This window comes from Dipodomys ordii, unplaced genomic scaffold (assembly GCF_000151885.1).
Source record: "Dipodomys ordii isolate 6190 unplaced genomic scaffold, Dord_2.0 Scaffold251, whole genome shotgun sequence".
Lineage (NCBI taxonomy): Eukaryota > Metazoa > Chordata > Mammalia > Rodentia > Heteromyidae > Dipodomys > Dipodomys ordii.
The window spans coordinates 400,057-422,069 of NW_012267467.1; the positions used below are offsets into that span (position 1 = coordinate 400,057).

The 22,013-nt window shown below is 41.0% G+C and overlaps 1 protein-coding gene across 1 annotated transcript in view; it reads left to right on the forward strand.

Annotated features, from left to right (window-relative positions):
• The window catches only part of Wdr26 (WD repeat domain 26), a 30,956-nt gene extending 9,145 nt beyond the window's left edge, over nucleotides 1–21,811 (forward strand). The window contains exons 4-11 of the mRNA XM_013036177.1: nucleotides 3,964–4,061; nucleotides 5,152–5,308; nucleotides 7,754–7,892; nucleotides 14,211–14,351; nucleotides 17,971–18,090; nucleotides 20,814–20,959; nucleotides 21,224–21,302; nucleotides 21,674–21,811. Of these exons, the coding sequence (XP_012891631.1) occupies nucleotides 3,964–4,061; nucleotides 5,152–5,308; nucleotides 7,754–7,892; nucleotides 14,211–14,351; nucleotides 17,971–18,090; nucleotides 20,814–20,959; nucleotides 21,224–21,302; nucleotides 21,674–21,811 (1,018 nt within the window). The remainder of the gene's footprint in view (nucleotides 1–3,963; nucleotides 4,062–5,151; nucleotides 5,309–7,753; nucleotides 7,893–14,210; nucleotides 14,352–17,970; nucleotides 18,091–20,813; nucleotides 20,960–21,223; nucleotides 21,303–21,673) is intronic.
• Nucleotides 21,812–22,013: the final 202 nt, after the last annotated feature.

Consider the following 22,013-nt stretch of genomic DNA (forward strand, 5'->3'; position numbering starts at 1 on the left):
AAACCACCAGAAAACCGGAAGTGGCGCTGTAGCTCAAGTGGTAGAGCACTTGCCTTGAGCTGAAGAGCTGAGGGACAGCGCCCAGGCCCAGAGTTCAAGCCCCATGACCGACCCCCCAAAAAAATGCTTATCCTTTTTATTGATAACCTTTTGCCTGGACTAACCTCAAAGGTGATTACGTCTAAAATAAACTTAAGGTGTATTTCCATCCATTCCCCTACATACCTTACTAAAATGCCTTCAAACTCTGGTAGCAACGCATATTTCTAACAACAACCAGAGAAATCTATAATAAAACCATAAAATAAGAGTTGGGAATGTGGCTTAGTGGTAGGGTGCTTGCCTAGCCTGAAGGAAGCCCTGGGTTCGATTCCTCAGTACCACATAAACAGAAAAAGCCAGAAGTGGCACTGTAGACCAAGTGGTATAGTGCTTACCTTGAGCAAAAGAAGCTCAGGGACAGTGTCCTGAATTCAAGCTCCAGGACTGGCAAAAAAAGGAAAGAAAAAAAAAAAGGGGTGGGGGACCCAATATCGATTAAGTCATTTTACTCTTGCTTAAAACCTTCCCTATGCCATCCATCTAGCACACTTAAAATCCCAAATCTGTTTTCAAGTCCACAAGATCCTCAAACCCTATTTCTTTCCCCTTTACTCATTATTCTCTAGTGGTACAAATTTTTTCTGATCCGTGGCTTGTTGCCTTAAGCCACGTGAGTACTTGTGTAAAATACACTTCCTCTAATATTTTGCTACTAGTTGTTCAGGTCCCAAGTCCAAATACCCTCTCTTGAGGTATATATCCTCTCTTGAGATTGTATATTGGATATTTCCTAGCTCTATTTTGTTTGTTCTTAATAGTATTTTTTACTATGTAATGTGAACTTGCTGTCTAAAACAATATCTTAAGACATAATGCATTTATGGGCCTAAAGGTGATAAAAGGTTCACTTTTCAGATAAGGGAGCTAAGTCTCAGAAACTTAAGTAACCAGCACCAGATAAAGCAAATCAAGAGGACGAGTCTCAAACCTCTATTTGTCACTTGGTTCTAATCACTGTTGTGGGGGTGGGGGAGATGCCAGTCCTGTTGCTTTGACTTGGGACCCAGGAGCTATCCCTGAGCTTTTCTTCTGTTTTAATGTAGTTTTTATTCTAAAGCGATTAGATTTATCCCTTGAATTTTCACACAGAGAAATAGCCCAGAGGTTAACAAGATGTACAAAACTAAGGTCAGAACCTATTGCTTCTTGCCAGCACTGCCTTTCAATGATTCCAAGTGACTGTCCACACATAGACATTCATTTAAAAACTGAGGATTAGCTGGGTACCAGTAGCTCACACCTGTAATCAGGAGACTGAGATCTGAGGATTGTGGTTTTGCAGCTACACCAGGTAGAAAAGTCAAGTGGAGCTATGGATCAAGTGGTAGAGCTCTTGCTTTGAGCAAAAAAGCTTAAGGACAGCCCCTAGACTCCCAAGATTAAACTCCAGGACTGGCACACATGCGTGTGCATGTGCACGTGTGCACTCACATATATATCTCTTAGGGTTCATGTGTAAGCCCAGGCTGGTATATACATGCACATGTACACCAGGATTAGTGTGTACTCAAGCCCAGGACCGGCATACACATGCACACACCCCTTAGAGTTAGTGTGTAGTTAAGCCCCAGGACCAACAGACATATACACTAAACATACACATACACTAAACCTTTAGTTCCAGAACTGACACACACACCCCTTAGGGTTAGTGTAAATTTTCAAAAGGGTAAAGAATCAACCACAGGGGCACTTTTGCATAATTTTAGAAAAATTTGCTCATATTTGCATTTAATTCTCTTAGAAGTTATTTTTAGGAAAACACCTTCCATTTCCAGCTTCCTTTGGGGCTTTTTGAGTATAATTATATGCACTATATGTATGTGTTTTTTGTTTTTGGGTCCCGTTGTGGGGCCTGAATTCTGGGCCTGGGCGCTGTCCCTCAGCTCTTCAGCTCAAGGCTGGCGCTCTGCCACTTGAGCCACAGTGTCACTTCCAGCTTTTTTCTTTTTGCTTATGTGGTGCTGAGGAATTGAACCCAGGGCCTCATGCATGCAAGGCAAGCACTCTACCACTGAGCCACCTTCCCAGCCCCTATGTGTGTATTTTTTATTGCTAAGATACTATTTATAAATTAAGTACCAAGAGAACAAGTAATTCTGCTGTTGGGTAAGAGGCTAGTTGACTGCTTTTTGCAGTTAAGGAAAGAAGGGGACAGTAATTATGTTAACTGAGAAGTTCCTGATACTTATAGTACCCCCAGTTGAGCTTTACCTTTATAGCAGTAGCAGAGCAAGGATTCATGTTGGACTAATAATACCTTTGCTGCTGCTACTCAAATCCAGTTCTTCTGAGAAGACTCAGAACCAGGTTAGGGTTGCATAGTGTGCAGAAGCTCTGGTGTCTTATGTGTTCTCTAGAGACCATGACTTTGAGTATTTATGCCACTGTCTGCACATACAATAAGGAAAAAAAGTTTCCAGAGTCTGCTCAAAAACCTCAATGCCTTTTACAGAGTGATGTGAGAATGTTAGCTGGGTGCCAGTGACCCACTCTTGTACAGTAATACTAGCTACTTGGGAGACTGAGATCTGGGGATCCCAGTTTGAAGCCAACTCTGGCAGGAGAAGTCCTAGAGTCTCTAGTTATCTCCAGTTAACGCAAAGGGGAGCTGTGGCTCATTTGCTAAGAGTATTAGAGCTATCCTTGAATATAACAAAGCCTGGTATAAGCACCCGGACCCTGGGTTCAAACTCCCAGTTCTGGCACACACACATACAAATACACACACACACACACACACACACACACACACACACACGACATGGTGGGACATGTAGTTCTAGTGCTGAGGCAGAGGCAAAAGGATTGAGAGTTCAAGCTTGTGCTATATAGTAAGACACTGTTAATAGATAATAATAGTATTATGTATTCAGTTATTATTGTCATCACATTTTAGTAGTTTTATGAAGGTACCATACTGTAGTAATGAGTTGGGTCACTACAGAAATCTCTTCTCAAAAGCTGGGCAGAAGCCGGGCGCTGGTGGCTCACGCCTGTAATCCTAGCTACTCAGGAGGCTGAGATCTGAGGATCGCAGTTCAAAGCCAGCCCAGGCAGGAGAGACTGTGAGACTCCTATCTCCAATAAACCACCAGAAAACCGGAAGTGGCGCTGTAGCTCAAGTGGTAGAGCTCTTGCCTTGAGCTGAAGAGCTGAGGGACAGTGCCCAGGCCCAGAGTTAAGCCCCACGACCGACAAAAAAAAAAAAAGCTGGGCAGAGTGGCTCCTGTTTACAATCCTAGCTTCTTGGGAAAGTTATGGTAGTGAGATACCGCCTCCCACCTCAAATTAAGCCAGGTGTGGTGATGTGCTCCAATAATCCCAGCTATACCAAAGACATGGGTTAGGAGGGTCACAGTCAGAGACCTTGGTGAAACTGAAGACCTTACCTGAAAAATAAGCAAAAAGGGGTCTAGGTGGATCTCAGGTAGCACAGTGCTTGGCAGGCCTGTGGCTCTGAGTGAAACTCCAGTGCCACCAAAAATTAAAAAGAAAAATCTCTTCTTGATTTGTGTTAGTAAGAACTAAATTGTTGCTGGGACCAGTGACTCACACATAGTCCCTACTACTCAGGAGGCAGATCTAAGGGTCAAGGTTCCAGTCCAGCCTGGACAGGAATGTCCATGAGACCTTTCTTACCTCCAGTTAACTACTAAAAAAACCCAGAAGTAGAGCCTGGAGTTATGGCTCAAGTGGTAGAGCACTAGCCTTGAGCACAGAAGATCAGGGGCAGCACCCAGGCCCTGAGTTCAAGCCCCAGGACTGGCACCAAAAAAAGAAAAGTTTTGTGTGTGTGTGTGTTCAGTACTTTTCAATTACATTTCAAAGAAAAAGTTTGATATTTCTCTGTTGTTTTAGGTATCTGATGTGTAGCCATGCAGAAGACCTAAGAGCAAAAGCAGAATGGGAAGGCAAAGGAACAGCTTCCCGATCAAAACTGCTGGATAAACTTCAGAGTGAGAACCATGACTTTTATGTTTGTTTTTTTCGTAGTTTGGAAGTAGATACTATGAATCAGTTAGGAAGACTTTATCTAGACCTACTTTTATTGAGGACTCAGTGAGAGCACCAGTCACAGAACTGGTCTGTGGTGCTGCTGAATTCTTTCTTTTGGGGTGAAATAGTGCTGTGATTAAAGGGAAAACATTGCGACCATAGCTTTAAGCTGAAAGCATTTTATAATTTTTGTTGGTTTTTAAATAATGAGTTCCAGATTTCTTTATATACGGTTTTATTCTCCCAAATTTTAAAAAGTTCATTTTTGCAATGTCTCTACATAAAAGACCTTTCTGTTCAGATATTACTCTTCAGTAAAGTTGAGGTAGGTGTAGAAATCCAAATAATAAAAAACACACCCCACGTACTTTGAGAAGCATGAAGTACTGAAAGATTGGTACTCCAATCTTTGTTACTTCAGCAGTCTGAGCTATTTGACAGGGACTTGTAGCTGGCCTGTTCAGGATTTTTATTTGTTCTTGTGGAGCTTTTTCTTATGCCTGATAATTACTGATAAATAATTATTAGATTTTCTTTTCATTACATTCTACCTTGTTTGTTTTGTGATAGCACTTATAAAGTCCTCCTGGCCATGGACATCTCTGTAGTGACAACATTGTTCTAGGGTTTTTTGTTTGTTTTTGGTTGGTCATGGACTTGAATGCATGGCCTGGGCACTGTCCCTGAGCTCCTTTGCTCAAGACTAGCACTCTACCACTTTTGAGTCACAGCTGCAGTTCTGATTTCTGAGTGAGAATTGGAGATAAGGCCTCATGGGCCTTATTTGCCAGGGCTGCCTGAACCACAATCCTCAGATCTCAGCCTTCTGAGTCGCTAGGATTACAGGCGTGAGCCACTGGTACCCAGTCACTGTAGGTTTTGACAGATAGACTTTAAATTCATGTTATGTTATCTCCCTAGAACTTGTCTATTAAGTAACATGGTTTTATTGAGGGTAAGGTTAAATATAGTTAAGAGGAACATATGTCTTAAATAAAAGTTTACAGTTTATTGTTTTTACTTCTCTTTTTAAAATATCTTCTATTAAAGCCTATTTACCACCATCAGTGATGCTTCCCCCACGGCGTTTACAGACCCTCCTGCGGCAGGCAGTGGAGCTACAAAGGGATCGGTGCCTATACCACAACACCAAACTTGATAGTAATCTGGATTCTGTGTCTCTACTTATAGATCATGTTTGTAGTAGGTAAGAGGAAAACTTTGATATTGTGAGATACGTTAGCATTTTACAATTCTGAACTTTATTAGAATGTTTTCTAGAGTTTATTCTATAGCTGTGTAACAATGGAAGCGATAAGGATTTGGATTGTCAACTCTGAAAATTAAAGAGAATGAACTCCAAAATTAAAGCTCCAACATTTAAACTGTAATTTTCAAGTACCAACAAACAATTTCTGTGACCTTTCGAACCTTTCCAGAGATCAGCAGTTGGTTCTGTTGCCTGAACAGGAGGGGTGGCTGCAGTACCAAAAGGTCAAAGAACTCGTGAAAGTGAGGAATAGCAGACCTACAAGTACCTATGAGAAGGCTTTGGTTTTGTTTTTTGTTTGTTTTTGTTGGTTGTGGGGCTTGAACTCTGAGCCTGGCTGCTGCCCCTCAGCTCAAGGCGAGTGCTCTGACGCTTGAGCCATAGCACCACGTCTAGTTTTCTAGTGGTTTATTGGAGATAAAAGTCATACAGTTTCCTGCCCTGGCTGGTTTTGAACCCTGATCCTCAGATCTCAGCCTCCTGAGTAGCTAGGATTATAGGCCTGAGCCACCAGCACCTGGCCTGAGAAGGCTTTAAGTTAAGTATATGTACTCATCTCGATTTTGGTTTAAATAATGCATAAGTATCCATAGGTGTGTGTGTGGGGGGGGGTGCATGTGCTTTTTTTTTTTTCTCCTTTTTTGCTGGTAACTGAACCAAGAGCCTCACGTATACTGGGCAAGGGCTCTCCCACCGAGCTATACCCTCATCACTGTAGTCTGTTTTTGACTTCCCATTTTTAATAAAAACATGAACTGTTTATCTTAAAATATTATATTAATACCTGGTATGTGACTTCAGGTGTTGTATCAGAAGTATTTATTGGTCTTTCTCCCTTACCCTATTTTACTCTTGACTTGTTTTTTACTATGACTTGTTTATGAGGATTTTAAATATTTTCACTTAAATTGGAAAAAAGAGGCAATAGTAATATATTAAAAGGCTAGATAATTTCATGGCTCTTTTAATGGGTTTATGTCAGTTGTGAACCCAAATCTTTTGGGTTCATGACTTTATTGTTGGGATACATTAAAAGGTGATGACTTGGGCTGGGAATGTGGCTTAGTGGTAGAGTGCTTGCCTAACATTATGAAGCCCTGGGTTCGATTCCTCAGTACCACATAGACAAAAAAACAAAACGAAAGGGGTGCCGTGGCTCAAGTGGTAGAGTGCTAGCCTTAAGCAAAAAGCAGCTCAGGGACGACACAGTTCCCAGGCCCCAGGACTGGCCAAAAAAAAAAAAAAAAGTGATGAATTTATAGTTCAAGAAATATCAGAAGGTATTACAAGTTTGCTTCCCTTTTTGGAAATGAACTGATGGGAATATGATACACATGTTTCCTAGGTGCTTTAACTTCTTTATCACTGAGAGTAATAGATGACAGCTATTTAGTCTAGCTTTAGAACTGAAGGTTCGAGGAATGAATGGAATGGCATGTCAAAAACTTGATATTACTAGCCTTTGAGAAGGGATCCAAACTGATTGTCAGACAGCAATGCTGTTTCTCTTTTTTTTTTCGTGTCAAGTTGCATTTCCATTTAAAGTTTAACCAGATTGCAATGTAATTAAAAATAGTACCTTATTCCTGTTTCTTTAAGAGCAAAATGCTGTCATCTCATTATTATTAATCTTTAGAAAGGGAAAAATTTAAATGGAAACATTGTAGATTATTTCTTCTTGAGTTACTTTGACCAAAAAATAATATTACAGTATTTTCTTTTTCAACATACCATTATTAACATTGTGTGTACACATGCATGCATGTGTGTGCACCCACCTGTCCTGGGCATTGAACTCTGCCTAATGCTGTCCCTGAGTATTTTTTGTGTTCAAGACTAGAATTAAGCCATAGCTATATCTCCAGCTTTTCAGTAGTCAGATAAACATCTCATGGACTGTCCTGTCCAAGCTTGGTTTAAACTATGATTCTTAGATCTTAGCCTCCTTAGTAGCTAGGATTACAGACATGAGTCCTTAGTGCCAGGCTCTAAACATTCTTTTTTTTTTCCCAGCCGTGGAGCTTGAACTCTGGGTCTGGGCGGCACTGTCCCTGAGCTCTTTAGTTCAAGGCTAGAGTTCTACCACTTGAGCCACAGCACCACTTCGGTTTTCTGGTGGTTTATTGGAGATAAGAGTCTTACAGACTCTTACCAAAGCTCGGGCTGGCTTTGAACTGTGATCCTCAGACATCAGCTTCCTGAGTTGCTAGGATTACAGGTGTGAGCCACCAGCACCAGCTTCTAAACATTCTTTAAGATCTATAAATATATTCATACTTTATTTTTATGATGTGGCTTTCAGAGAAGTTGTATGAGTTTATTTTTTGTATTATTACTAAAATGTATTCTGAAAGATACTTATGTGTGAATTCTTTGTTTTAGGAGACAATTTCCCTGTTATACTCAGCAAATACTTACGGAGCATTGTAATGAAGTGTGGTTTTGTAAATTCTCTAATGATGGCACTAAACTAGCAACAGGATCAAAAGATACAACCGTTATCATATGGCAAGTTGATTCGGTATGTACTGCGATATGAGTGTTAAAATTGCAAAGGGGAGTAATTTTGAATGTAACTTATTACTGTTTGTTTGTGCCTATTCTGAGGATTGAACTTGAGACCTAGCCCGTGTCCCTGATGTGTTTTCTTATTTTGTGCCAAGCGGGGCTTGAACTCAGGGCCTGTGCACTGTCCTTGAGCTTTCCTGCTCAAGGCAAGCGCTCTACCACTTGAAGTCCAGCACCACTTTAGGCTTTTCCCAGGTAGTTTTATTGGAGGTTAGAGTCTCAGGTTTTGTTAATTTTATGTAAGTCTCAGACTTTCCATCAAAATATAGTGTGCCCAAATATAAATATGATACATATTACTTAGGAACCCTAGTATTAAAACAGTTATTAGCATAGTAAAAAAAATACAATATATCTTAATTGTACTTTGTTGTTACCATTTTATTAAAAAATTAATAAGAACTAGAACACTGAATTAAGGATGAGCACTAACAATACTGTAAGATGTTGCAGCAAATGTAACAAAAACTTTTTGAGAGATTTGTGTATTAAGAGCCAAATAATAACTAGTTTATTGTAATTCCTAATTACTACCTAATAATATGAATGTACTTAATACTACTTTGCGAAATTGCTGCGATACAGATGGGAGAAAATACTGAATTTGGGGCATTGGTTAATGAAACTAGAGGTGAACCTTTTTTCTTCTCATTTATGTTTAATGATCCCTGATTCTATCCCTAGAGCACTTTTTGGAGATACTGTGTTAAGAACTCCAGTGGAATTGTATAACTTATAAATGGAAATAAGGTGCAATTAAATTAGTATACGCTATACTATCAAAAGCATAAAGCAGTTTCACAGGTTAGAATACTTCATTTGCACCTTTCTGTGAATTATACAAACAAGATAAGAAAGGAGAATATACTAGAATATTTAAAAATAGTACAGTTTGCCAGGTGTTGGTGGCTCACACCTCTAATTCTAGCTACTCCAAAGGCTGATATCTGAGAATCGTGGTTCAAAGTCAGCTGTGGCAGGAAGAGTCCCTGAGACTCTGATCTCCAATAAACCACTAGAAAACCAGAAGTGGTGCTGTGGCTCAAGTGGTAGAGTGCTCACCTTGAGGTGAAGAGCGCAAGGATAGTGCCCAAGCCCAGAGTTCAAGCCCCATGACCGACCAAAAAAAAAAAAAGTACAGTTTGATTTAATAATGACAAAGAATAGAAGATAAGTCTAGAAAGAGTTTGGGATTAAAACTTGACCTTGCATTCTATCCTAAGTAAGGGTTCTACTTTTATTAAGTTATATGCAAGGTGTGTAAATACATAAACAGTATCTCAATATTTCAGTGTTATTATATACATATATAAAAGTGCAAGCAACAGTATAAAAGGGTGCTTTATTTTGTTTTCTTGTAACAGCTACCAGAGTCCCCAGTTCATTTGGCCAGTATAAAGTACCTATTTTGTGCCAGGTCTTTTCCTACAGAAAGACTGCACACAAGATAATAAACCCTAGCTGGGCACTATTGGCTCATGCCTGTGGTCCTAGTTACTCAGGAGGCTGATATCAGAGGATCGTGGTTCAAAGCCAGCCTGGGTAGGAAAGTCTGTGAGACGCTTATCTCTAGTTAACTATCAGAAACCTGGAAGTGGCGCTGTGGCTCAAGTGGTAGAGTACTTGCCTTGAGCTGAAGATCTGAGGGATAGTGCTCAGGCCTAAAGTTCAAGCCCCACGACTGACCAAAAAAAAAAAAAAAAAAGATAACCCTAATTGTTCTGTAATGGATACTGTGGAAGCTCATGGAAGAGACCATGGTTGGATTGGAATGCTAGGAGAATAACAAAAGTAGATCTTAGATGAGGAAGGACAAAAAGACGATTTAGTCCAAACTAGTGGAAATGATAGCCATCCCACAAAAAGCAGGTGAGATACTGCTCTTTTTTTTTTTTTTTTATTGTCACTGTAAAGGTGATGTTCAGAGGGGTTACTAGCTCATAAGTCAGGTAATAAGTACATTTCTTTTTGGACAATGTCTCCCCTTCTGTCGCTGTCTCTGAGTTTTTCCCCCTTGTCTCCTCCCACAAGTTGTATAGTTCATTTTCAACGTAGTGTCTACTGAGTATCACTGCTGCATTTATTCACCCTTTGTCTCTTTCTGCGCCCTCCTCACCCTCCCAAATACAGATAAAAACAAACAGCAAAAAGAAGGGAAAAAACCTCTTGTTTCATTTCAATAAGTACTATTTTATATGATCAGAAGTGCATAGGCATTGCATGTTTGTGTTCCTCAAAGGGAGTACCCTCCTCTAGACTCACTGTGTGTGAATGCCTAGAGTCTTGTATAATTTATTTTGTATTTTACATCTAGCTTCTGCATATGAGAGAAAACTTCTGTCTCTGATCTTGGCTTACCTCACTTCACATCCATTTCCTTGAAATGATATAATACTGTTCTTTCTAATGGCCATGTTTTTCATGTGTATAGATACCACGTATTTTTTTTTAGTCTACTCACTGTAGAATATTTAGCCTGTTCTTACAGCTTAGCTATTATGAACAATGCAGCAGTAAGCATGGATGTGCAGGTGTCTTTACCGTATCCTAGCCTGTAGTGTTCTGGGTGGATCATAGGGAAATTGTATGTTTAGGTTTTTCAGGGTCCTCCAGACCAAGGCACTGTACTCTCTCTCTCTCTCTCTCTCTCTCTCTCTCTCTGTGTGTGTGTGTGTGTGTGTGTGTACATGTGCACTGATTCTGGGGGGGCTTGAACTCAGGGCCTGGGCACTCTCCCTGAACTTTTGCTTATGCTAGCACTACCATTTCAGCCACTGTTCCACTTTGAACTTTTCTGGTAGTTAAATGGAGATAAAAGTCTCTCTGATTTCCTGCCATGACTGGCATCAAACTGTGGTCCTCAGGTCTTAGCCTCATGAGTAGCTAGTGTTAACAGATATGAGCCACCCGTGCCCAGTTTGGCACCGTACTTTTGAAGTAATAGTCTTAATGTTCTTACCTTGTATTTAACTTTTATTTTTTTAGGACTACAGTTTTTTGTTAAAGTGTACAAAACTTACAAAGAATTCCAAGAGATTACTGGAGTACTACTTTGAATAAAAATTTATTCTTGGCAGATGTTGTTAGTCAGAAAGACTTTCTTAATTTTTTTTTTTTGGGGTCTGGTCATGGGTCCTGAACTCTGGGCCTGGGCACTGTCCCTCAGCTCTTCAGCTCAAGGCTAGCGCTCTACCACTTGAGCCTCAGCGCCACTTCTGGCTTTTTTCTTTTTGCTTATGTGGTGCTGAGGAATCGAACCCAGGGCCTCAGGCATGCAAGGCAAGCGCTCTACGACTGAGCTACCTTCCCAGCCCCAGACTTTCTTAATTTTTACAGAACATTTCGATCTACTGCAAATACTCTCTCTCTATGCTTCTTACCTCCTTCCAAAGAACACTTTGTAGTTGCATTGTTAACCCTAATTTTATTTTTTTTTTAAATAGTGGAAATTTGGACTAGAGAATTTATGAATTGTGAACTTCAGACCCAGTGAAGGAACAGTTTCTAGGCAATGGGGAACCTCTACTAATTTTATCGGGCTAGTTCCACGCTTGTTCCTTATTGCTAATAGGTTGTAACTCTGTACAGTCATTTTGGAATAATTTACCCTTGGCTCAGAATAAGGCTCAATAAGCTTTTCAGACTAAAGCCTGAAATTGGTTTTTGCAACCTCTGATCAGATTCTTTCTTTCTCTGTTCCCTGTCCACACCCTTACTCAAATCTCATTATCTTCATTTGTACTCTTTTAGTCCTGACCAACATAGTTGTAGGGAAAGCCTAAGGGCTGGGCCCTGGTGGCTCTTGCCTGAGGTCCTAGCTACTCTGGAGGCTGACATCTGAGGATCACGGTTCTAAGTCAGACTGGGTTGGAAAGTTCGTGAGACTTCTCTCAGTAAAAGCTGGAAGTGGCTCTGTGGCTCAATTAAGAGTTAGAGTGCTGGCCTTGAGCATAAAAAATTCAGGGATAGCAGTCGGGCTAAAGTTCAAGGCCTGGGGTCATCAAAAGAAAAGAAAAAAAGTTGTCAGGTCTGCAGAATCCTTTGGGGACAGACCTTTGCTGCTTCTTGTTGGTGGCCCATGGCCAGATCTGCCCATATGGATAGTTTTTTTGAGGCTTAGGGTGATGTTATAAATATTCTAATGGATCTGGTCAGAAAACAAGGTTTACCGCCCAGATAGAGCCTCGTTTCCTGGAAATTATGACTGTTGGATTGGTTTGTTGCAGGTTTTCTTACCTTGTTTCTTTGGATCCCCATCTACATAGTCCTATTCTTCTCCCTAACGCCAATTACCAGGTTTGACATTGTGAGTTTTTGGTGGTACTGGGGCTATTATGCAGCCTTGTACTCCAGCACCTTTGCCTTGGGTTATTGGTGGTTTTTTTGTAGATAGGGTCTTGAATTTTTCTTAGGGTTGCTTACCTTCTATCCTCAACCCTTCCACAAAAGGCCTCCCCTTTAGCCAAGGTAACAGAAATGTACCACTCACTACGCCTAGCTTGTTGGTTGGTGGGAGGGGGTTATGTCACACTGAACTTTTTGCTTATGCTGGCCTTGAACCACGATGATCTGATGATTTTCAAGTAGTTAGAGTTAGTTCCCATTGTATTTTGGCCCTGTTTTGACACATTTTTGCCTGGAGCCCATTATCCTGAAGTAACCCTCTCACTGGATGGTCAGCCTGCAGAAGAACTTGGTGTGGGCCTTAAGAGTTGGCCTCACTGTGTTGTAAACAAGCAAATTGTGTGTGTGTGTGTGTGTGTGTGTGTAATTAGCAATATAATAGACTTGAGGGTTAACTATTTTTGTGAGAAGTGCTGATACTGATTAGCAAAAAATAGTGGTAACTTTGTTGGTTTGAATGCAGTATGAAGGATACAAGGATACAGTGTCTTACGAAAGTTTAGCATTTACTCATGGTACTGGATATAAACCTTGAGCCAGCGGCTCATGCCAGTAAAACTGAGGATTACTGAGGAAGCTGAGATCTGAGGATCATGGTTTGAAGCCCTGGCAAGAAAGTTTGTGAGACTTCCATTTCAATTAGCCACCAAAAAAGCCAGAAGTGGGGCATGTGGCTCGAGTGGTAAAGCACTATCCTTGAACACAAAACCTCAGGGACAATGCCCAGGCCCTGACTGGCACAAAAATATATTGAATGTAGAGTGAGCTTACGACTAAGGAATTCCACTCTATATATGTAGAGTACATGTATTTCTAAGAAAAATAACATTTACACAAAATACATATTCATATAGCCTCATTCAAAATAGAAAGCTGGGCTCTCTGTGGCTAGTGACTCAGGAGGCTAAGATCTGAGGATCGTAGTTCAAAGCCAGCCTGTGCAGGAAAGTCTGTGAGAGACTGATCTCCAATAAACCACCAGAAAACAGGAAGTAGTGCTGTGGCTCAAGTGGTAGAATGCTTGCCTTGAGCTAAAGAGCTGAGGGACAGTGCCCAGGCTCAGAGTTCAAGCCCATGACCAAAGAAAAAAACAAAGTAGAAACCAAACAAAATATAGTATGTCTATAAGCTGGAATAATATTCATCAGCAACATTGTACAACATGGATGAGCCCCTGGGATGTTACACTAAATGACAGAAGCCAGTTACCAGAGACTGTATAATTCCATTTATATAGTATCCACAATAAGCAAATTCATAAAACCAGAAAGTATAAAAGCAGGAGCCATAGAGAGACATTGCTAATAGGTATGAAGATCTGAGGATTGTGGTTTGAAGTCAGCCTGAGCAAGAAAGTCCTTAAGGCTCTTTATCTCCAATAAACTACTTGGGAAAAGCTGGAAGTGGTGCTGTGGTTCAAATGATAGAGCGCTAGCCTTGAGCAAGTTAGTAGATATAGAAATGTGACCAGGTTTTAGCTGGGTACCGGTGGCTCACACCTAGGATCCCAGCTACTCAGGAGGCTGAACTCTGAGGATTGAGGTTCAAAGCCAGCCTGGGCAGGAAAGTCCATGAGATTCTTATCTCCAGTTAACCACCAGAAAACAAGAAGTGCTGTGGCTCCAGTGGTAGAGTGCTAACCTTGAGCTAAAGAGCTCAGGGATAGCTCCCAGGCCCAGAGTTGAAGCCCTATGACTGGCAACAACAACAACAAAAAAGAAATGTGAACAGATTTTAATGAAATAAACTGTGTGAGCTCTAATTGAATTATAAAAAATTGTTTATATCAGGTGCATCCTCAAGTTCTTACTCTAGAAAACCATTTCTGTTGGGGTTGGCATTTAGTTGTTGTCTGCTTCTCTTCTAGGATACACACCTGTTGAAACTCCTAAAGACATTGGAAGGACATGCTTACGGTGTTTCATACATTGCATGGAGTCCAGATGACAACTACCTTGTTGCTTGTGGCCCCGATGACTGCTCTGAGCTCTGGCTTTGGAACGTACAAGTGAGCGAGCTCCATCTTTGGTTTGTTTGGCTTTACACACAGCATTCTCACACACGTGTGTGGTGACTCGCCATTGACAGAGCCACACTGAGCCAAATTACTTGTTTACTGTGATGAGTAACAGTATTTTTCAAAGAAGGGTCAGTACGCATTTCTAGGATGTTTTGCTTCTCCTTGTGGCATCTATCTATCTATCTATATATATTTTTTTAAATTTTGGCTGGGAATGTGGCTCAGTGGTAGAATGCTTGCCTATCATGCATAAAGCCCTGGGTTTAATTCCTCAGTACCACATAAACAGAAAAAGCCAGATCTGGTGCTGTGGCTCAAGTGGTAGAGTGCTAACTTTGAGCAAAAGAAGCTCAGGGCCAGAGCCAAGACTGACTTCAAGCCCCAGGAATGGCCAAAATCAACAACAACAACAAAAACATACTTTTTGGGGACTCTACCACTGGAGCCATGCTTCCAGTCCTGTTTTGAGATGGTATCATGAGGTGCACCATGGTACACAGCCAGCTGTGGGTTGAGAAGGCCTAGTCTGGCCTTCAACCCAAGTAGCTGGGGTTATAGGTGTGAGTTGCTGGCATGTGGCTTATTTTAAACTTCTCTATGTAAGCTGACTGACTATATAATATAGACTTTATATATAATTACTTTTTTACTTTTATTTTTATTATTATTTTTTTCTGTGGGTCTTGCGTCTTGAACTCTGGATCTGGGTGCTGTCCCTGAGCTCTTCAGCTCAAGGCTAACACTCTGCCACTTGAGCCACAACACCACTTCTGGTTTTCTGGTGTTTTACTGGAGATCCTGCCTGGGGGCTGGCTTTGAATTGCGATCCTTAGATAACAGCCTCCTGAGCAGCTGGGCTGACAGGCCTGAGCCACCATTGTCTGGCGAATTACGTATTTTTTATCTTATCAGCAGAGGAATGGTCCAGGTTGTGGTTTATTTTGCATAAACGTAGCACTGGCTAAAATAGAATTTTGCATCTAAAGTCTCTTAAAAGAGAAATGACTCAAAGGCTGGGCATTGGTAGCTCACACCTGTAATCCTAACTCAGGAGGCTGAGATCTGAGGATCACGGTTCAAAGCCAGCCTGGGCAGGAAAGTCCGTGAGACTCTTCTTATATAACCACCAGAAAACCAGAAGTGGCTCAGGTGAAAGAGCATTAGCTTTGAGGTGAAGAGCTCAGGGACAGCTTCCAGGCCCACAGTTCAAGCCCCACAACTGACCAAAAAAAAAAAAAAAAAACTCAAGTAACAAGACTGGTATGATGAACAGAATGAATAGTAAGATGTACCTGCAGATAAAACAGGTGATTCTAATTCTGTTATTATAGTAGTAAGATTTCCTTTCTGCATAGGGTGTGTTTATGCATTAGTGTATATGCACGAGTATATATATTTACATAGATATCTATGTCTACAACATTTGAAAGTAAGTTACAGATGTTTATAGCTACTCTAGCTATATCATCTAAGAAATAACTATCTTACAAACACTTTTATACTTAAGAAGATTATATCTAAGAATTATAATTGTGTAGTATACTAATATTTGTTTCATAATCAAAACCTCCAGTTGTCCCCAAAGTATCTTTTATGTTGTTTGTATGGATCTAGCAGTTAATAAATAAATGTATTTATTACTAGGTTCAATGGGGTGTGAAGTCACAGAATATAAGATAGTTTTCTCAAAATGCTTAAAGTGAATCTGACTTAAAGAAAACAAAAAGATTAAATTTTTTTTTCCATTTTTGGGCTGGGAAGAGGGTTCAGTGGTAGAGCACTTACCTTGGATGCATGAGGCCCTGGGTTCGATTCCTCAGCACTACATAAACAGAAAAGGCCAGAAGTGGTGCTGTGGCTCAAGAGGTAGGGCACTAGCCTTAAGCTGAAGAGCTAAGAGACAGTGCCTAGGCCCAGAGTTCAGGCCCAGCGTCCAACTCCTCTCAATCCCCCCCCCCCAAAAAAAATTCCATTTTCAATTGGAGGAGTACATACCCTTAATTCTATAATAAGCATGTAATCTTTTAGCTTGTCTAGTTAGGCTTTATTTGTGGCAGGTCTGAATTTCTGTCTATTAAAGACTGTTGTGCCCGGTACCGCTGGCTCACGCCTGTAATCCTAGATATTCAGGAGGCTGAGATCTGAGGATCACAGTTCAAAGCCAGCCTGGGCAAGAAACTCCATGAGACTCTTACCTCCAGTAAACCACTAGAAAACCGGAAGTGGTGCTGTGGCTCAAGTGGTAGAGCACTTCCCTTGAGCTGAAGAGTGTAGGGACAGTGGCCGATCCCAGAGTTCAAGCCCCATGACCGACAAAAAAAAAAGACTGGTGTAATACACAACTATCACTGTTCTTTTTTTGGGGGGGGGGTTGTTTGTGGGTCTTGAACTCTGTGCCTGGGCACTGTCCCTGAGCTCTTTAGCTTAAGGCAAGTGGTCTACCACTTGAACCACAGCGCCACTTCCAGTCTTCTGGTTGTTAGTTATTGCAGTTAAGTGTCTCACGGACTTTCCTGCCCGGGCTGGCTTTGAACCGCCATTCTCAGATCTCAGCCTGATGTTAACATTGAGAGTTTACCTGCTGTTTGTCTGTTTGTACTCTAAACTTTCCCTTTAGCAGCTTCCCAGTGTAAGGGAGACATCTAGTTACCTATTTTGTATCCTGCGCCTTTATTCTCGGCCCCAGTTCCTAATCATAGCCTTTGTTTTCACTCTTTTATTTTTACTTTTGATTACCCATTTCTCACAGGAAAATTATGCCCATGTCCTTTTTATTATACCAAGGGCAGCTATTATCTCTCAGATCCTGTTTCTAATCCCTGAGCACAAGGAACCAGGACTAGTTAAATGGTATGTGCATACCCTCTAAGTTGAATAACTTAGAAAATGTAACAGGAGGATCTCTGAGGGTTGTAACTTTACTATACTTAGTTGGAAACAATGTAGAATGGCTTTGCTAAGCAGTACAGAGATTCCTTTCTTTCTGCTACTTTAAGTGAGATAAGGTTACATATTAGAAAAATAGCAGATTTTCTTTTCCAATCTTTCTGCTCCATTGTGAGCATTTAAATATGAAATGTAATTTAGACCTTGGCCTAATTGAAGGGTATAGTTTACTACTTACAGTCATGCTCTTAACAAACTGCTAGTTGTATTAAATTTAGTTATAGAATAAAATTCATAAAGGATTTTAGAATAAGAGTAGAAAGATCAGAGGATTAAATATGAAACTGAACTTTTTGTTGTCTTGCTTGAAAAAATTAACGTGTTTAGTTTATGAATATAATTGATTTAAGATTAGAAGTTTATTAACGTTTTTCTCACATAGCTATTCCTAAACTTGTCTTCTGAGAACTATAACCCACCCCCATTCCCACTCCCACCCCACACCCCTTTGCTGATGCCAGTTAAAACCATTTCTTTTATAAGGAATTCCAAGCTAACCAGCTATCCAGGTTACGCTTCTCTGCCCCGTCTCCCCTCCCCCCTCAGCCTGTGCTGACTTCTCCTTCATCGATGCTACCAGCCTCTACCCCCCTTTGTGTTGTATTCTCTTTCTTGCATAATCCCTTTAGAAGCTTGTCTCACCTTGTTGTATTTCTTATAGACAGGAGAACTGAGAACAAAGATGAGCCAGTCTCATGAAGACAGTTTGACAAGTGTGGCTTGGAATCCGGACGGCAAGCGCTTTGTGACTGGAGGCCAGCGTGGGCAGTTCTACCAGTGTGTGAGTGGGCCTCCTTCTTCCTGATTAGTCCTGCTAGACAATGTTTTCCTCTTCATTTGAGGTCTCTTTTTGGCTAGTAGCTACCCTGTTAATCTTCTGTTGTAGGAACTATTTAAAAAATGTCCAGCCATCAATAGCTCACACCTGTAATTCTAGCCACTCAGGAGGCTGAGATCTGAGGATCATGTTTTGAAGCCAACCCAGGCAGGAATGTCTATGAGACGCTGATCCTCCAGTAAATTGCCAACAAAGCAGAAGTGGAGCTGTGGCTCAAGTGGTGTAAAGTGCTAGCCTTGAGCAAAAGAAACTCAGGGGCAGTGCCCAGGCTCCCAGGACCAGAAAGAAAGAAATCAAGCTGGTGTCAGTTCACTCGGGAGGCTGAGATCTGAGGATGACTGTTTAAAACCATCCTGAGCTGGAGACTCATCTCCACAGTTACCCAGCAGAAAACCAAAAGCAGAGCTGTGGGCTTACGTGGTAGAGCAGCAATAAGAAGTCTTGTAAGGAGTTAAATTTTGCTACAAATGCAGTATTCTATCTCAATTACATGTGTCATCATTGCTTCCAGATTTTAAGACTAAAATTAAATGAGCCCTAACACATTATCACTGTCTTTTAAGATGGCTTTAGGAGTAGGCCCAGCGTTACATTCCTGCAATCCTAGCTACTTGGTAGGCAAATTACAGTTGGAAAATCACAGTTTAATCCCAACTCTAGCAAAAGCCATCTCAACAAGAGCCATCTTAGCAAGAGCCATTTCAACAGAATAAATTGAATGTGGTAGCTCATATCTGTAATCCCAGCTATGTGGGCAATACAAGTAGGGAGATTATAGTTGAAGGCCAGCATAGGCTAACGCACAAGATCCTCTTGTACAAGCCAAGTTCACACCTAGAACGGGCTTGAGAGTCGGTGGAGTGCAGTATTTACCTCAGAGTGTTGTGTGCGCAGCATTACTAGGTATGTTTTTGTGAAGACAGTTAAGCCTTCAGGATGTAGCACATGGCAGCTTTCTAGTCTGTAAAGTGAACGTGGTAAGGTCTCTGAGAACTCTGAAGATTCAGTGAGATAATGGCTGCAAAGTGTTGATCTGTAGAGCAGCACAGTGCATGTGAAGTTTGAAAATTGTCCATTACCTTTTAAGGTCATCACACATTTTTCTAATTTCTCTCCTCATATTATAGGACAATATATCATACAGTCAGGGGTACTCAGGTCTCATGCAACAGGACCTAACATTTGCTTTATAATGTATATGTACCCTCCATATACTTGTAAGTCTTCTTTAGATTGTTTGTAATTGCTAATACTATGTAAGTTCAACGTGACAAAATGACAAAAAGGTATATATGTTTAGTACCAACAAAACTTCTTTTTGGTTGGTTGAACCAATGGATACAAACCCATGGTGATGATAAAGATTCCTCATAAAATTGAAACTTTGCATAGGATTTAGGTTGTTTCTTAGCTTATGCTTACTTCGGTAACTTATGTATGATAACTTTGGTAACTTATGTTATTTTTTTTGTTTATTTTTGTTTATTTTTTATTTACTTATTTATTTTTGGGTCCGGTTGTGGGGCCTGAACTCTGGGCCTGGGCACTATCCCTCAGCTCTTCAGTTCAAGGCTAGCGCTCTACCACTTGAGCCACAGCGCTACTTCTGGCTTTTTTTTATGTGGTGCTGAGGAATCAAACCCAGGGCCTCGAGCATGCAAAGCAAGAGCTCTATCACTGAGCCACCTTCCCAGCCCCGGTAACTTATGTTATAAATTACGCTATTGAAGGGCAGATTTAAAACTCCTACTTAGGTCCTATTATACATAGTTATAATAAAATTTCTTGTGAATCTAATTTCTAATGATTAAAAACCCTTTTAGCTGGACACTGGTGGCTCACTTCTACTTACTGAGTAGGCTGAGACCTGAGGATCACAGTTCAAATCCAGCCTGGGCAGGAAAGTCCATGAGGCTTTTATCTCTAGTTAACTACCACAAAGCCAAAAAATGGAGTTGTGGCTTGAGTGATAGAGTACTCGTCTTTAGCACAAAAGGTCAGGGACAGCACCCCAGGACCTGAGTTCAAGCCCCAGGACCAGCACCAAAGAAAAGCTCTTTTAGAAAAATTAGATTGACAGCTGGGCGCCTGTGGCTCACGCCTGTAATGCTTAGCTACTCAGGAGGCTGAGATCTGAGGATCCAGGTTCAGAGCCAGCCCGGGCAGGAAAGTCATGAGACTTAACCTCCAATAAAGCACGAGAAAAATGGAAATGGCACTGTGGCTCAAACGGTAGAGCACTTGCCTAGAGCTGAAGAGCCCAGAGACAGCGCCCAAGCCCACCGTTCAATACCATGACCGACCAAAAAAAAAAAAGAAAGAAAGAAAAATTAGATTAAAAAACAGCCCGGAAGCCGGGCACTGGTGGCTCACACCTGTAATCCTAGCTACTCAGGAGGCTGAGATCTGAGGATCATGGCTCAAAGCCAGCCTGGGCAGGAAAGTCAGTGAGACTCTTGTCTCCAATAAACCACCAGAAAACCGGAAGTGATGCTGTAGCTCAAGCAGTAGAGCGCTAGCCTTGAGCTGAAATGCTGAGGGACAGCACCCAGGCCCAGAGTTCAAGCCCCACGACCGACAGAACAAAAAACAAAAAACCAGGCCTGGTTCTTTGCTTTCTGCTCATGACTCAGTAACAGAAGTAATAGTGGCTTTCTTGTGTGTAGGATCTGGATGGAAATCTCCTGGACTCCTGGGAGGGGGTGAGAGTGCAATGCCTTTGGTGTTTGAGTGACGGGAAGACTGTCCTGGCGTCAGATACACACCAGCGGATCCGGGGGTATAACTTCGAGGACCTCACAGATAGGAACATGTAACTATTTTCTGTTCCCATTAAACTGCAGTTATCTGACTTAGGCTAAAATGTGTATGTAGTAGGACCTTTTCAGAACAATTTTTTTCTTTGGCTAGTGATTTGGATTGTTGGTGAATCCTTAATTCACATTTTTAGTAATTGAAATATATAAGAATGATTCACACAAAATTGTCGTGTGTAAGCCAGACCACTTTATATTCTCATAAGGTGAACATCTTGATTTTTAATTTTGTTTTGATGGATTATTTTTTCTGATTACAGAGTACAAGAAGATCATCCTATTATGTCTTTTACAATTTCAAAAAATGGCCGATTAGCTTTGTTAAATGTAGCTACTCAGGTATGTATATTAAAATTTTGTTTAATTCTTTAAATTTTTTAAAGGAAAATTATATTTTATGATTTTGTGAGTGTGTACATTTAAAATATTTCTACTTAATCTTTTAAGTTTTATTGCATATATGATCCTTAAATGTACACAGGACCAGCCTTAAATCGATCCCAGTGAAAATGCTCCATTGAGTAAAGGGATGGATATTCCCAGGTTGCTTTGGAAGTGTTTGTTTATGCCAGGTGTGGTGGCGTACATCTATAATCCCAGCATATGGGAGGGAGAGGCCCATCAGGATTGTATAGTGAGATCCTGTATTCATTCCCTGTCCCAGAATAAAAAACCAAACTATACATGCCTATATTCTCTTCTGCCTGCAGGGAGTTCATTTATGGGACTTGCAAGACAGAGTTTTAGTAAGGAAGTATCAAGGTGTTACTCAAGGGTTTTATACGATTCATTCATGTTTTGGAGGCCATAATGAAGACTTCATCGCTAGTGGCAGTGAAGGTAAATGACTCTAAGTTCACATATTAATGCGTTTAAAGTTACTCTTTAAGCAAACTCAGGGTGTATTGTTTTCTATTAATTTACCCAATATGTTTAATTTTCTCCCTCCTTTTTTTTGGGGGGGGTGTTTCCTGGTCGTGGGGCTTGAACTCTTGGCCTGGGCGCTGTCCCTCAGCTCTTCAGCTCAAGGCGAGCACTCTACCACTTGAG